Source organism: Leucoraja erinacea, chromosome 24 (assembly GCF_028641065.1).
Source record: "Leucoraja erinacea ecotype New England chromosome 24, Leri_hhj_1, whole genome shotgun sequence".
NCBI lineage: Eukaryota > Metazoa > Chordata > Chondrichthyes > Rajiformes > Rajidae > Leucoraja > Leucoraja erinaceus.
In genome coordinates, this window is record NC_073400.1 from 32,791,414 (window position 1) to 32,805,016 (window position 13,603).

Consider the following 13,603-nt stretch of genomic DNA (forward strand, 5'->3'; position numbering starts at 1 on the left):
ACGCCTCAAGTGACCACGTTAGGTCGCGCTTGCCGCATCCAGGCGCATGTTCGTGGGGCAGGCCCTTTAGGCTGTTGCACACCGCACGGCACCAACTAACGTGAACTATGCAATGTCTGTGGTTGTCTTACAGATTCTGTTTGCGCTGGTGTTTGGCTAATTAGTTTACTGAGTTTTTGTTACCTTGCGATATCTGTGTGTACTGTCCCTGCGGGCCAAGAGGCACGGTGGTGCAGCGGGTAGAGCTGCTGCCTCACAGCGCCAGAGACCTGGGTTTGATCCTGACTACGGGTGCTGTCTGTACGGAGTTTGCACGATCCCCCTGGGACTGCGTGGGTTTTCTCCGGGTGCTCAGGTTTCCTCCCACTCTCCAAAGACGGGCGGGTTTGGCTTCGTTAAAATGATAAATTGTCCCGAGTGTGTGTGTGTAGGATAGTGTTAGTGTGATCGCTGGTCAGCACAGACTTGGTGGGCCGAATGGCCTGTTTCCACACTGTATCTCAACAGTTAAAAGACCTGTTATGCTGCAGCAGGTATTAATCTAATTGTTCTGTTGTTGGTCCGTGACAATTAAACCCTCTTGACTCTGAAAGACTTGTATTCACTGGAGTTTAGAAGGATGAGGGGATATATCTTATAGAAACATATAAAATTATAAAAGGACTGGACAAGCTAGATGCAGGAAAAATGTTCCCAATGTTGGGCGAGTCCAGAACCAGAGGCCACACAGTCTTAGAATAAAGGGGAGGTCATTTAAGACTGAGGTGAGAATTTTTTTTTTTCACCCAGAGAGTTGTGAATTTGTGGAATTCCCTGCCACAGAGGGCAGTGGAGGCCAAGTCACTGGATGGATTTAAGAGAGAGTTAGATAGAGCTCTAGGGGCTAGTGGAGTCAAGGGATATGGGGAGAAGGCAGGCACGGGTTATTGATAGGGGAACGATCAGTCATGATCACAATGAATGGCGGTGCTGGCTCGAAGGGCCGAATGGCCTCTACTCCTGCACCTATTTTCTATGTTTCTATGTTTCTAAATTCTTCTTTGCCAGTCTCCATACTTGGGGCCGTTTCCAAAAGCCGTGCCCGTGCACAGGGTCTTGTGGAGTGGAGCCCGATCCAGGCGAGACCCAGGCTGCTCCACTCCACCCGAAAAGCCCAGGCCCGATAGCTGGGAAATGGGATAGGTAGACACACGGTGGGCCGAATGGCTCTCTGCTTGAACTTGTGAACCTGTGTCTCTCTCTGCTGGCATCTGTAGTAGGTTCCAGTTTCATTCACACTTGTTGGAATAACGATGAAGGAGAATTTGCATCTTGGTTTCCCCAATCACCGCACAGCCCAGAGTTCCCCCGAGGCCAACATTGCCACCCGACTATGTGCGGTTTTACCAACGGAAAACGCACAGCCAATATGTACACAGCAAGGTCATGAGGTCACAAGTGATAGGAGCAGAATTAGGCCACTCGGCCCATCGACTCTACTCCCCCATTCAATCATGGCTGATCTATCTCTCCCTCCCAACCCCATTCTCCAGCCTTCTCCCCGTAAACCCTGACACCCGCACTAATCAAGAATCTATCTATCTCTGCCTTAAATATATCCACTGACTTGTGGCCTCTATAGCCGTCTGTGGCAAAGAATCCCACAGATTCACCACCCACTGGCTAATGGTCACACGAAGAGCAGAAAAAATATAGAATGAATACAGAGAGGGCTTCAAATAGCCACAGGTCAGGAAGTGTCTGTGATTATAGAACAGGCCATTCGGCCCACAATGTCCGTGCTGAACAAGATGCCAAGACCAACTCTCGTCTGCCTGCACGTGATCAATATCCCTCGTATGGTATCTGATCTGTCCCCACCACCACCCACACCCCTGGCAGCGCATTCCAGGCACCCACCACCCTCTGTGTAAAACAACTTCTCCCCCCTGGGCCCACTCAGTCAACCCATTCACCTCCCCGTTGTGGGATCCCAGTACCCTGATTACAACATCGCCCCACAACTATATACACATCACCCGCTTGGTTGGAAACTTTGCCCACTGTCCCTACTCCCGGGGTCATCAATGTGAATATTGAACGTGAACAGATCACATATTAGCCCAGCTCTTCCCATTCATCCTAACTCCAGAGAACCACCGTTTATGTTCCCATTCTAACACACTTCCTCCGACACTGTGGTCTGTTTAGTTTAGCGATACAGCGCGGAAACAGGCCCTTCGGCCCACCGAGTCCGTGCCGACCAGCGACCCCCGCTCACTGACACTATCCTACACACACTGGGGACAATTTACACATACTGTGTACACCAAGCCAATTAACCTACAAACCTGCACGTCTTTGGAGTGTGGGAGGAAACCGGAGATCTCGGAGAAAACCTACTCCGGGGAGAACGTGCAAACTCCGTACAGACAGCACCCGTAGTCAGGATCGGAGACGGGTCTCTGGCGCTGTGAGGCAGCAGCTCTACCCGCTGCATCACCAAGCCGCTCCCCCCATACCTACATCCCACCTTTCAGAAGCGGAAATGTCGATTTTATTCACAGTTTATACAGTGTCGGGAATTGATTGTGAAAAATACTAGCAGGTGGCGTAATAATAAATAGTCAATGTTTCCGTGGATGTATAAATAGGACGAGGTTGGCTCATGTTGGCTCTGCAGAACGAGGCTGGTGGATTCATTACAACTAAGAAAGTATCAATAAATGGATAAGTTTATTGGCCAAGTATTCACATACAAGGAATTTGCCTTGGTGCTCCGCCCGCAAGTGACAACATGACATACAGTGACAGTTAAGAACGACACATAAAACATTAAACATTAAGAATAAAACATTATCGATTAAACGTGTGAATTAAATCAAATACCAGAGTAAAAGGGAGGCTACAGATATTTGGTTATTGTTTAGAGCTACTGCTCGTGGATAAACACTGTTTTTATGTCTGGCTCTGGTAGCTTTGACTGTCCGGAGTCGCCTTCCAGAGGGAAGTGATTCAAAGAGTTTGTGGCCAGGGTGAGAGGGGTCAGAGATGATCTTGCCCACTCGCTTCCTGGCCCTTGCAGTGTACAGTTCGTCAATGGAGGGTAGGTTGCAGCCAATAATCTTCTCTGCTGATCGGACAATTCGCTGCAGCCTCCGGGTGTCGTGCTTGGTGGCTGAGCCAAACCAGACCATGATGGAGAAGGTGAGGACAGACTCTACGATGGCCGTGTAGAATTGGACCATCATTGCCTGATTGTGGCAGATTGTGGTTCCTCAGCTGCTGCAGGAAGTGCATCCTCTGTGGGGCCTTTTTGACTGTGGAGCCGATGGTAGATGCGTGCAGTACATCCTTGGCATCTGACCTCGCTGGCCTGCTTAAGACCCTGTCCCACTTTCCAGAGTTACTCACGAACTCTCCCGAGTTTTCCTCCTCTTCGAACTCGGGAATGTCGGGGAATGTCGGTAGCGAGTCCGTAGATGTTTTGTAGCGGCTCATAATACCAACCGTAGGTACTCGGGGCATCAGGTGAGTCGGGACAGTTTTTTCAACATGTTGAAAAATGTCCATGCGTTAAAAAAACCAGCCCGGAGTACCTGCAGCTGGCTATTACCGTAATTCCCCCGAGTTTCGAATCCAGGGGAGATCACTCGGGAGAGTTTGTGAGTAACTCGGGGAAGTGGGACAGGGTCTTTACGATATCAGATGTGATCGTTCTAAATAACAGCGGTGGTGGGTGCAACAGTCCAACTACAGAGGGTAAAGACCTGGATAATCTCAGAGGGGCCAAGTCAACTCAGTGGTGGTTTACACACAGGCAATGGCCATAACAGAGAGAAGGAGGAACAAGGAACTGCAGACGCTGGTTTACAAAATAAAAAGATACAAAATGCTGGAGTAACTCAGCGGGTCAGGCAGCATCTGTGGAGAACATGGATAGGTGACGTTTCACAGAGTGCTGGAGTAACTCAGCGGGTGCAGCAGCATCTATGGAGCTAAGGAAATAGGTAACGTTTCGGGCCGAAACCCTTCCGGGTTTCGGCCCGAAACGTTGCCTATTTCCAGAAGGGTTTCGGCCCGAAACGTTGCCTATTTCCTTAGCTCCATAGATGCTGCTGCACCATAACTCAGTGGGTCAGGCAGCATCTGTGGAGAACATGGATAGGTGACGTTTCACAGAGTGCTGGAGTAACTCAGCGGGTCAGGCAGCATCTGTGGAGAACATGGATAGGTGACGTTTCACAGAGTGCTGGAGTAACTCAGTGGGTCAGGCAGCATCTGTGGAGAACATGGATAGGTGACGTTTCGGGTCAGGGACTCCGCTTCAGGGTTTATAAGCATGAGTACGTGAGGTTGATGAATGGAGATTTTGTTTGCTGGAGTTTGTCTCTGCAGGCACAGACTCCCCAGTGATCAGATGAGTAGATTAGTTTCAGGAATGCTCTTTGATACCGTGTAAAGGAATGCAGGATCCGGTTGGACCAGTTACTGACTGCACGCACATCACCGTCTCAATAACTAATGACAGGAGTGCCGGTGAACAGGTGGGGCAATAGACAATAGACAATAGGTGCAGGAGTAGGCCATTCAGCCCTTCGAGCCAGCTCCTCCAGTCAATGTGACCATCCACAATCAGTACCCCGTTCCTGCCTTCTCCTCATATCACCTGACTCCGCTATCTTTAAGAGCCCTATCTAGCTCTCTCTTGAAAGTATCCAGAGAACCGGCCTGGATGCTGCCTGACCCGCTGAGTTACTCCAGCACTCTGTGAAACGTCACCTATCCATGTTCTCCACAGATGCTGCCTGATCCACTGAGTTATGGTGCAGCAGCATCTATGGAGCTAAGGAAATAGGCAACTTTTCGGGCCGAAATCCTTCTGGAAATAGGCAACGTTTCGGGCCGAAATCCGGAAGGGTTTCGGCCCGAAACGTTACCTATTTCCTTAGCTCCATAGATGCTGCTGCACCCGCTGAGTTACTCCAGCACTCTGTGAAACGTCACCTATCCATGTTCTCCACAGATGCTGCCTGACCCGCTGAGTTACTCCAGAGAGCAGGAGTGGGATGTGAAGCTTGTGTCTACCTATCACATGCCTGCCCCCACCCTCTGCTACAGGCCGGCACGGTGGTGCAGCGGGTAGAGCTGCTGCCTCCCAGCGCCAGAGACCCGGGTTCCATCCTGACTACGGGTGCTGTCTGTACGGAGTTTGCACGTTCTCCCCGTGACCTGCGTGGGCTTTCTCCGGGTGCTCCGGTTTCCTCCCACACTCCAAAGACGTGCAGGTTTGCAGGTTAATTGGCTTGGTGTAAATGTAAATTGTCCCCAGTGTGTGTGTGTAGGATAGTGTTAGTGTGCGGGGATCGCTGGTCGGCACGGACTCGGTGGGCCGAAGGGCCTGTTTACGCGCTGTATCTCTAAACTAAACAAATCTACAATCGGACTGGGGAAGGGTCACGACTCGAAATGCCGTCTGTCCCTTCCCGCCCCAGATGCCCTCTGACCCAGCCGGGTTCCTCCAGCACTCTGCGCTTTGTTGCAAGTCCCAGCACCTGCAGTTCCTCGTGCCGGTTAAAACTAAGCACTTTTCCGCCTCTGCTCGTTAATCCAGCTGCCGGGGTTGACATCCATCTGCAACATCTTCATCACCCACTTGTCTTTGCGAGCTCCGTCTACAAACTCATCCAGGGACAGGTGGCCTGCAGAAAGTGGAGCAGCGGGTCACGGTCATGCAGTAACATGCAGCGTGTGTGGGCCCTGGTCACAGTAGTGCAGTAACATGCAGCACGTGTGGGCCCTGGTCACAGTAGTGCAGTAACATGCCCCATGCATGGGCCCTGGTCACAGTAATGCAGTAACATGCCCCATGCATGGGCCCTGGTCACAGTAGTGCAGTAACATGCCCCATGCATGGGCCCTGGTCACAGTAATGAAGTAATGCAAGAAATTGCAGGGAATTGTGGACACAGCCCAGACCGTCACACAAACCAACCTCCCCTCCATCCACTCCATCTACACCTCACGCTGCCTCGGCAAGGCCAGCAGCATCATCAAGGACCAGTCTCACCCCCGGCCACTCCCTCTTCTCCCCTCTCCCATCGGGCAAGAGGTACAGAAGTGTGAAAACGAACGCAAACCTCCAGATTCAGGGACAGTTTCTTCCCGGCTGTTATCAGGCAACTGAACCATCCCACCACCAACCAGAGAGAGGTCCTGAACTACTATCTACCTCATTGGTGACACTCAGACTATCCTTGATCGAACTTTGCTGGCTTTACCTTGCACTAAATGTTATTCCTTTATCCTGTATCTGTACACTGTGGACGGCTCGATTGTGATCATGTATTGTCTGTCCACTGACTGGTTAGCACGCAACAAAAGCTTTTCACTGCACCTTTGGTACACGTGACAATAAAATAACTGATTTATCTGTAAAGATCAGCCTGAACACACACAGGGAGACAGAGAGTCAAATCAAGGGTGTTTCATTGTCAGATGTAACATAGAAACATAGAAATTAGGTGCAGGAGTAGGCCATTCGGCCCTTCGAGCCTGCACCGCCATTCAATATGATCATGGCTGATCATCCAACTCAGTATCCTGTACCTGCCTTCTCCCCATACCCCCTGATCCCTTTAGCCACAAGGGCCACATCTAACTCCCTCTTAAATATAGCCAATGAACTGTGTGGCCTCAACTACCCTCTGTGGCAGAGAATTCCACAGATTCACCACTCTCTGTGTGAAAAATGTTTTTCTCGTCTTGTTCAGGACCGCTCTCTGGTTGTGGTAGGATGGTTCAGATGCCTGAAAACAGCTGGGAAGGAACTGCAGATGCTGGTTTACACCGAAGATAGACACAAAAAGCTGGAGTAACTCAGCGGGACAGGCAGCATCTCTGGAGAGAAGGAATGGGTGAAGTTTCGGGTCGAGACCCATCTTCAGACGTCTGAGTTACCACAGCTTTGGCAGAGGAGATCAGGCATCATTTGGCATCATGGTCTGCACGGACACTGTGGGCCGAAGGGCCTGTTCCTGTACTGTACTGTACTCTAATGTAACTTGCTGTTCCACAGTCTCCCTGTACTTCCACCATACCTGCACCAGGTGGAGCATGGATACACCAGTGCCACAGGTTGGTGTCTAGATGTAGGGACTGCTACAGGATTCACCACTGTTCTCCCGGAACCTGATGTCCCCACACCTCCTTTAATCCGGATTAAACCACGAGAGCCCGCTCGGAATCCCCCTCGGATGTCATAAGGTCATAAGTGATAGGAGCAGAATTAGGCCATTCGGCCCATCGAGGGACGGTTAGATTTAGCTGTGTTCAAGAAGGAACTGCAGATGCTGGAAAATCGAAGGTACACAAACATGCTGGAGAAACTCAGCGGGTGCAGCAGCATCTATGGAGCGAAGGAAATAGGCGACGTTTCAGGCCGAAACCCTTCTTCAGACTGATGTTAGATTAGGTTAGATTTACCTCTTGGGCTAACGGAATCAAGGGATATGAGAGAAGGCAGGAATGGGGTACTGATTGCGGATGATCAGCCATGATCACATTGAATGGCGGTGCTGGCTCGAAGGGCTGAATGGCCTACTCCTGCACCTATTGTCTATGTTTCTATCGAGTCTACTCCGCCATTCAATCATGGCTGATCTATCTCTCCCTCCTAACCCCATTCTCCTGCCTTCTTCCCATAACCTCTGACACCCGTACTAATCAAGAATCTGTCTATATCTGCCTTAAAAATATCCACTAACTTGGCCTCCACAGCCGTCTGTGGCAAAGAATTCCACAGATTCACCACCCTCTGACTAAAGAAATTTCTCCTCATCTCCTTCCTTTAATTCTGAGGCTGTGCCCTCTAGTCCTAGACTCTCCCATTAGTGGAAACATCCTCTCCACATCCACTCTATCCTGGGCTTTCAGTATTCTGTACATTTCAATGAGGTCCCCTCTCATCCTTCTAAACTCCAGCGAGTACAGGCCCAGTGCCGACAAACGCTCATGGTAGGTTTGCCCGCTCATTCCTGGCACGCTGACCGGTTGCACCGTGACCTGGTTCGGCAACTTGAGCGTCCAGGAGTGGAAAAAAATGTTGTGACCACTGCCCAGTCCATCATCGGCTCTGACCTCCCCACCATCGAGGGATCTATCGCAGTCGCTGCCTCAAAAAGGCTGGCAGCATCATCAAGGACCCACACCATCCAGGCCACACACACTCATCTCTCCGCTACCATCAGGAGCCTGAAATCTGCAACATCCAGGTTCAGGAACAGCTCCTTCCCCACAGCCATCAGGCTATTAAACTCACCATCAAACAAACTCTGAACTATAAGGTCACCCCCCATCAGTCTGAAGAAGGGTTTCGGCCCAAAACGTCGCCTATTTCCTTCGCTCCATAGATGCTGCTGCACCCGCTGAGTTTCTCCAGCATTTTTGTCTACCTTCGATTTTCCAGCATCTGCAGTTCCTTCTTAAAAGACTCTGAACTATAACAGCTTATTGTACTTGGCTGCTTATTTATTTATTTATTTGTGTGTGTGTGTGTGTGTGTGTGTGTGTGTGTGTGTGTGTGTGTGTGTGTGTGTGTGTGTGTGTGTGTGGTGTGTGTGTGTGTGTGTGTGTGTGTGTGTGTGTGTGTGTGTGTGTGTGTGTGTGTATATATGGTCTATGGTATATAGACACACTGATCTGTTCTGTATTTATGCCAACAATATTCTGTTGTGTTGCAGCAAGCAAGAATGTCATTGTCCTATCTGGGACACATGACAATAAACTCTCTTGACTTGACCTGACTTATTCTTGTAAATCTCCTCTGGACCCTCTCCAGAGCCGGCACATCCTTCCTCAGATATGGGGCCCACAATTGCTCACAATATTCCCAATGCAGCCTGACCAGCACCTTGTAGAGCTCCAACATTACACCCCTGTTTTTGTACACAAGACCCCGTGAAATAAACGCTAGCATTGAGTTTGCTTTCATCATGGAGCTGGGTCCAGGATGTTGCCAGCTTGGTACCTACCATCACCGTTCTCATCCACTAACTGGAATATTCGGTCTACGACCTCCTCGGGGGAGAGGTGAGGGGCCCCATCGTCCGGTCCTCGGCGACATGCTGTCTTCAACCTGTAAATAGACTGGACAAGGGACTGGCTCACAATCCAGGCGTCAGGAACAGAAACAACAACAACATAACCCTTGCCATAAGGTCATGAGGGAGTGGGGCAGAATTAGGCCATTCGGCCCATCAAGCCTACTCCGCCATTCAATCACGGCTGATCTCTCTCTCCCTCCTAACCCCATTCTCCTGCCTTCTCCCCATAACCCCTGACACCCGCACTGATCTAGAATCTATCTATCGCTGCCTTAAATATATCCACTGACTTGTGGCCTCTACAGCCGTCTGTGGCAAAGAATTCCCACAGATTCACCACCCTCTGGCTAAAGAAATTCCTCCTCATCTCCTTCATATAAAAACGTCCTTTAATTCTGAGGCTGTGCCCTCTGGTCCTAGACTCTCTCATTAGTAGAAACATCCTCTCCACATCCACTCTATCCAAGTCTTTCACCATTCTGCACGTTTCAATGTGGTACCCGCTCATCCTTTAATTCTGAGGCTGAGACCTCTACATCTAGACCAGGGGTTCCCAACCTTTTTGTCCCGTTTACCCCCGGCAACTTTAATAGCACATGACAATGTTACTTCACTTATTTATAAACAACTAATAGACAATATGTGCAGGAGTAGAGGCCATTCGGCCCTTCGAGCCAGCACCGCCATTCAATGTGATCATGGCTGATCATCCCCAATCAGTACCCCGTTCCTGCCTTCTCCCCATATCCCCTGACTCCGCTATCTTTAAGAGCCCTATCTAGCTCTCTCTTGAAAGCATCCAGAGAACCTGCCTCCACCGCCCTCTGAGGCAGAGAATTCCACAGACTCACCACTCTCTGTGTGAAAAAGTGTTTCCTCGTCTCCGTTTTAAATGGCTTGCCCCTTATTCTTAAACTGTGACCCCTGGTTCTGGCTCCCCCAACATCGGGAACATGTTTCCTGCCTCTAGCGTGTCCAATCCCTTAATAATCATATGTTTCAATAAGATATCCTCTCATCCTTCTAAATTCCAGAGTATATAAGCCTATTCTCTCAGCATATGACAGTCCCTCCATCCCGGGAATTAACCTTGTAAACCTACACTGCACTCAATCAATAGCAAGAATGTCCTTCCTCAAATTAGGGGACCAAAACTGCACACAATACTCCAGGTGTGGTCTCACTAGGGCTCCGTACAACTGCAGAAGGACCTCTTTGCTCTGATACTCAATGCCTCTTGTTATGAAGGCCAACATGCCATTCGCTTTCTTCACTGCCTGCTGTACCTGCATGCTTACTTTCATAGACTGATGTACAAGAACCCCCAGATCCCGTTGTACTTCCCCTTTTCCCAACTTGACACCATTTAGATGATGATGAACAGAGACCGGTTTACCAGACCCAAAGACAGTCGGCCAATGAGAACAAATATGTACACATCCACAATCAACAAATGTACCCCCTGGGTGGGTGAAATTTACCCCAGGTTGGGAACCCTTGCTGTAGACACTCCCACTGGTGGGAACATTAGTGAAGAACAGCAAGAAAACCTGGACACGCTAGAGGCAGGAAACATGTTCCCGATGTTGGGGGAGTCCAGAACCAGGGGCCACACAGTTTAAGAATAAGGGGTCGGCCATTTAGAACGGAGATGAGGAAACACTTTTTCTCACAGAGAGTGGTGAGTCTGTGGTATTCACTGCCTCAGAGGGCGGTGGAGGCCGGTTCTCTGGATGCTTTCGAGAGAGAGCTAGATAGGGCTCTTAAAGATAGCGGAGTCAGGGGATATGGGGAGAAGGCAGGAACGGGGTACTGATTGGGGATGATCAGCCATGATCATATTGAATGGCGGTGCTGGCTCGAAGGGTCGAATGGTCGCTACTCCTGCACCTGTCTATTGTCTATAACCATTGTCCAGAAGAGAGGCGCTGGACCGTGTGGTCACTAACCTCCACTATGGCCAGTAGCTCGGCCTTGTCGATGCATCCATTGCCGTCCTTGTCGTAAACTTTGAATGTCCACTTCAGCTTGTGCTCCAGGTTGCCCCTCAGAACCAGGTTGAGGGCTGCCACATATTCCAGGAAATCTATGGTGTTGTCCTGAAACAGATGGGGATGATATATAACATCGGCATTTCACATCGTAGCCTCCATCACCCAGACCAGAGTCCCCACCATCAATAGCAAGCCAGACACAGAGTGCTGGAGTAACTCAGCGGGTGCAGCAGCAGCATCTATGGAGCTAAGGAAATAGGCAACGTTTCGGGCCGAAACCCTTCCGGGTTTCGGCCCGAAACTTTGCCTATTTCCTTCGCTCCATAGATGCTGCTGCACCATAACTCAGCGGGTCAGGCAGCATCTGTGGAGAACATGGATAGGTGACGTTTCACAGAGTGCTGGAGTAACTCAGCGGGTCAGGCAGCATCTGTGGAGAACATGGATAGGTGACGTTTCACAGAGTGCTGGAGTAACTCAGCGGGTCAGGCAGCATCTGTGGAGAACATGGATAGGTGACGTTTCACAGAGTGCTGGAGTAACTCAGCGGGTCAGGCAGCATCTGTGGAGAACATGGATAGGTGACATTTCACAGAGTGCTGGAGTAACTCAGTGGGTCAGGCAATTGATATTCTAGTTTTAGTTTAGAGATACAGCGCGGAAACAGGCCCTTCGGCCCACCGAGTCCGTGCTGCCCAACTATCCCCGCACACTAACACTATCCTACACACACACTGGGGACAATTTACATTTACGCCAAGCCAATTAACCTACAAACCTGTATGTCTTTGGAGTGTGGGAGGAAACCGGAGCACCCGGAGAAAACCCACGCAGGTCACGGGGAGAACATGCAAACTCCGTACAGACAGCACCCGTAGTCGGGATGGAACCCGGGTCTCTGGCGCTGTGAGGCAGCAGCTCTACCCGCTGCACCGCTGAATAGGTGACGTTTCTCGATCCGAATCGTCACCTATCCATGTTCTCCACAGATGCTGCCTGACCCGCTGAGTTACTCCAGCACTCTGTGTACATGGCCCACCCCCACCACTATGTCCCACCTCGCCCCCGAGCGCTCACTCACCCCGTTCTTGTCGAAGGCGCGGAACAAGTTCTCGATGTATTCTGCAGCCTCCTCGTTGTCCAACACCCCGCAGAAGCGCCTGAACTCGTGGAAGAAGAGAGTTCCGCTGGGGCACTCGGTGACAAACTTCTTGTACCAGTCCTGTAGCTCAGCCACCCCGATCTCTCCCTGCTCCCCGCTTACAGCGTCTACACTCCCTGCCTGACCCATGGCCCCGGCTTGCCCAGGGACTGGACTGGACTGGACTGGACTGGACTCTCCTCTCCTCTCCTCTCCCTCTCCTCTCCTCTCCTCTCCCCTCCTCTCCTCTCCTCCCCCCTCCTCTCTCCCGGCTACCCGCTCTCCCTCTCCTCCTCCCCTCCTGCCTCTATCCTACAACCCCCCTGACCCCTGCGCCCAGATCTTCATGAGGAGTCTGTCCTCTCTCTCCCCCAGTGTGGGCGGGGGTCAGGTTGGTGTTGTAGGAAGCCCTCCCTCCCTCCCCTCTTGTCCTGCTGTGGCTTGTCCTCCAGCTGTGGCTTGTCCTCCAGCACACGGCGCTGGTTCTGGGACTGGAGCGCCCGGCGATTATCAATGCGAGATGTAACGTCGTCTCAAACAGGCCAATACCTGCTTAACCTTAACGCGGCTAAGTTTAGCAGGAGCTTTGCCACGACCTTCCCTGGGCACCTGCTGACCTTCAGGTGGAGGGCGGGAGGCTCCTGTCAGTGGTAGAGCCCATGCCTCACAGCTCCAGAGACCCGGGTTCAATCCTGACCTTGGTTGCTGCCTGTGTGGAGTTTGCACGTTCTCCCTGTAATAATAATAATAATATATTTTATAGTCATTGCACATAGGAGCAACGAGATTTGGTTGGCAGCTTCCATCCGACGTCATAACGGGAAGGGGATGGGGGGATGGGTGTACAGGCAGGTGGGGCACATGGTAGGGGGGGGGGGGGGGGGGGGGGGGGGGGGGGGGGGGTGGGGGGGGGGGGGGGGTTGGGGGGGGGGGGGGGAGTTAGTTTTATATAAAATTGAAGAATTCACTGATCATACCGCTGGGGTGTAAGTTGCCCCCAAGTGTAATATGAGGTGCTGTGCCTCCAGTTTGCGCTGGGCCTCACTCTGACAATGGAGGAGGCCCAGGACAGAGAGGTCAGTGTGGGAATGGGAGACATTGACATTCTGATCTATTAATAAGCACATTGATACTTCCCAGAATCGACGTCTAAAAGGTTCCGGTGCCGGTCACAGTCAGGGGTTGAACACACGACCACCATGGCGGAGTAGACTTAGAAACATAGAAATTAGGTGCAGGAGGAGGCCATTCGGCCCTTCAAGCCAGCACCGCCATTCATTGTGAACATGGCTGATCATCCCCAATCAATAACCCGTGCCTGCCTTCTCCCCATATCCCTTGACTCCACTAGCCCCTAGAGCTCTATCTAACTCTCTCTTAAATCC

The 13,603-nt window shown here is 51.1% G+C and overlaps 1 protein-coding gene across 1 annotated transcript; it reads right to left on the bottom strand.

Annotated features, from left to right (window-relative positions):
* Positions 1-5,038: 5,038 nt before the first annotated feature.
* guca1b (guanylate cyclase activator 1B) lies at positions 5,039-12,370 on the bottom strand. Its single transcript, XM_055655069.1, has 4 exons — positions 12,159-12,370; positions 11,033-11,182; positions 9,012-9,126; positions 5,039-5,681 (listed from the first exon to the last, which is right to left on the bottom strand). The coding sequence occupies exons 1-4, from the start codon at positions 12,366-12,368 to the stop codon at positions 5,560-5,562; spliced, it is 597 nt and encodes a 198-aa protein (XP_055511044.1). The 5' UTR covers positions 12,369-12,370; the 3' UTR covers positions 5,039-5,559.
* Between the last annotated feature and the right edge of the window lie 1,233 nt (positions 12,371-13,603).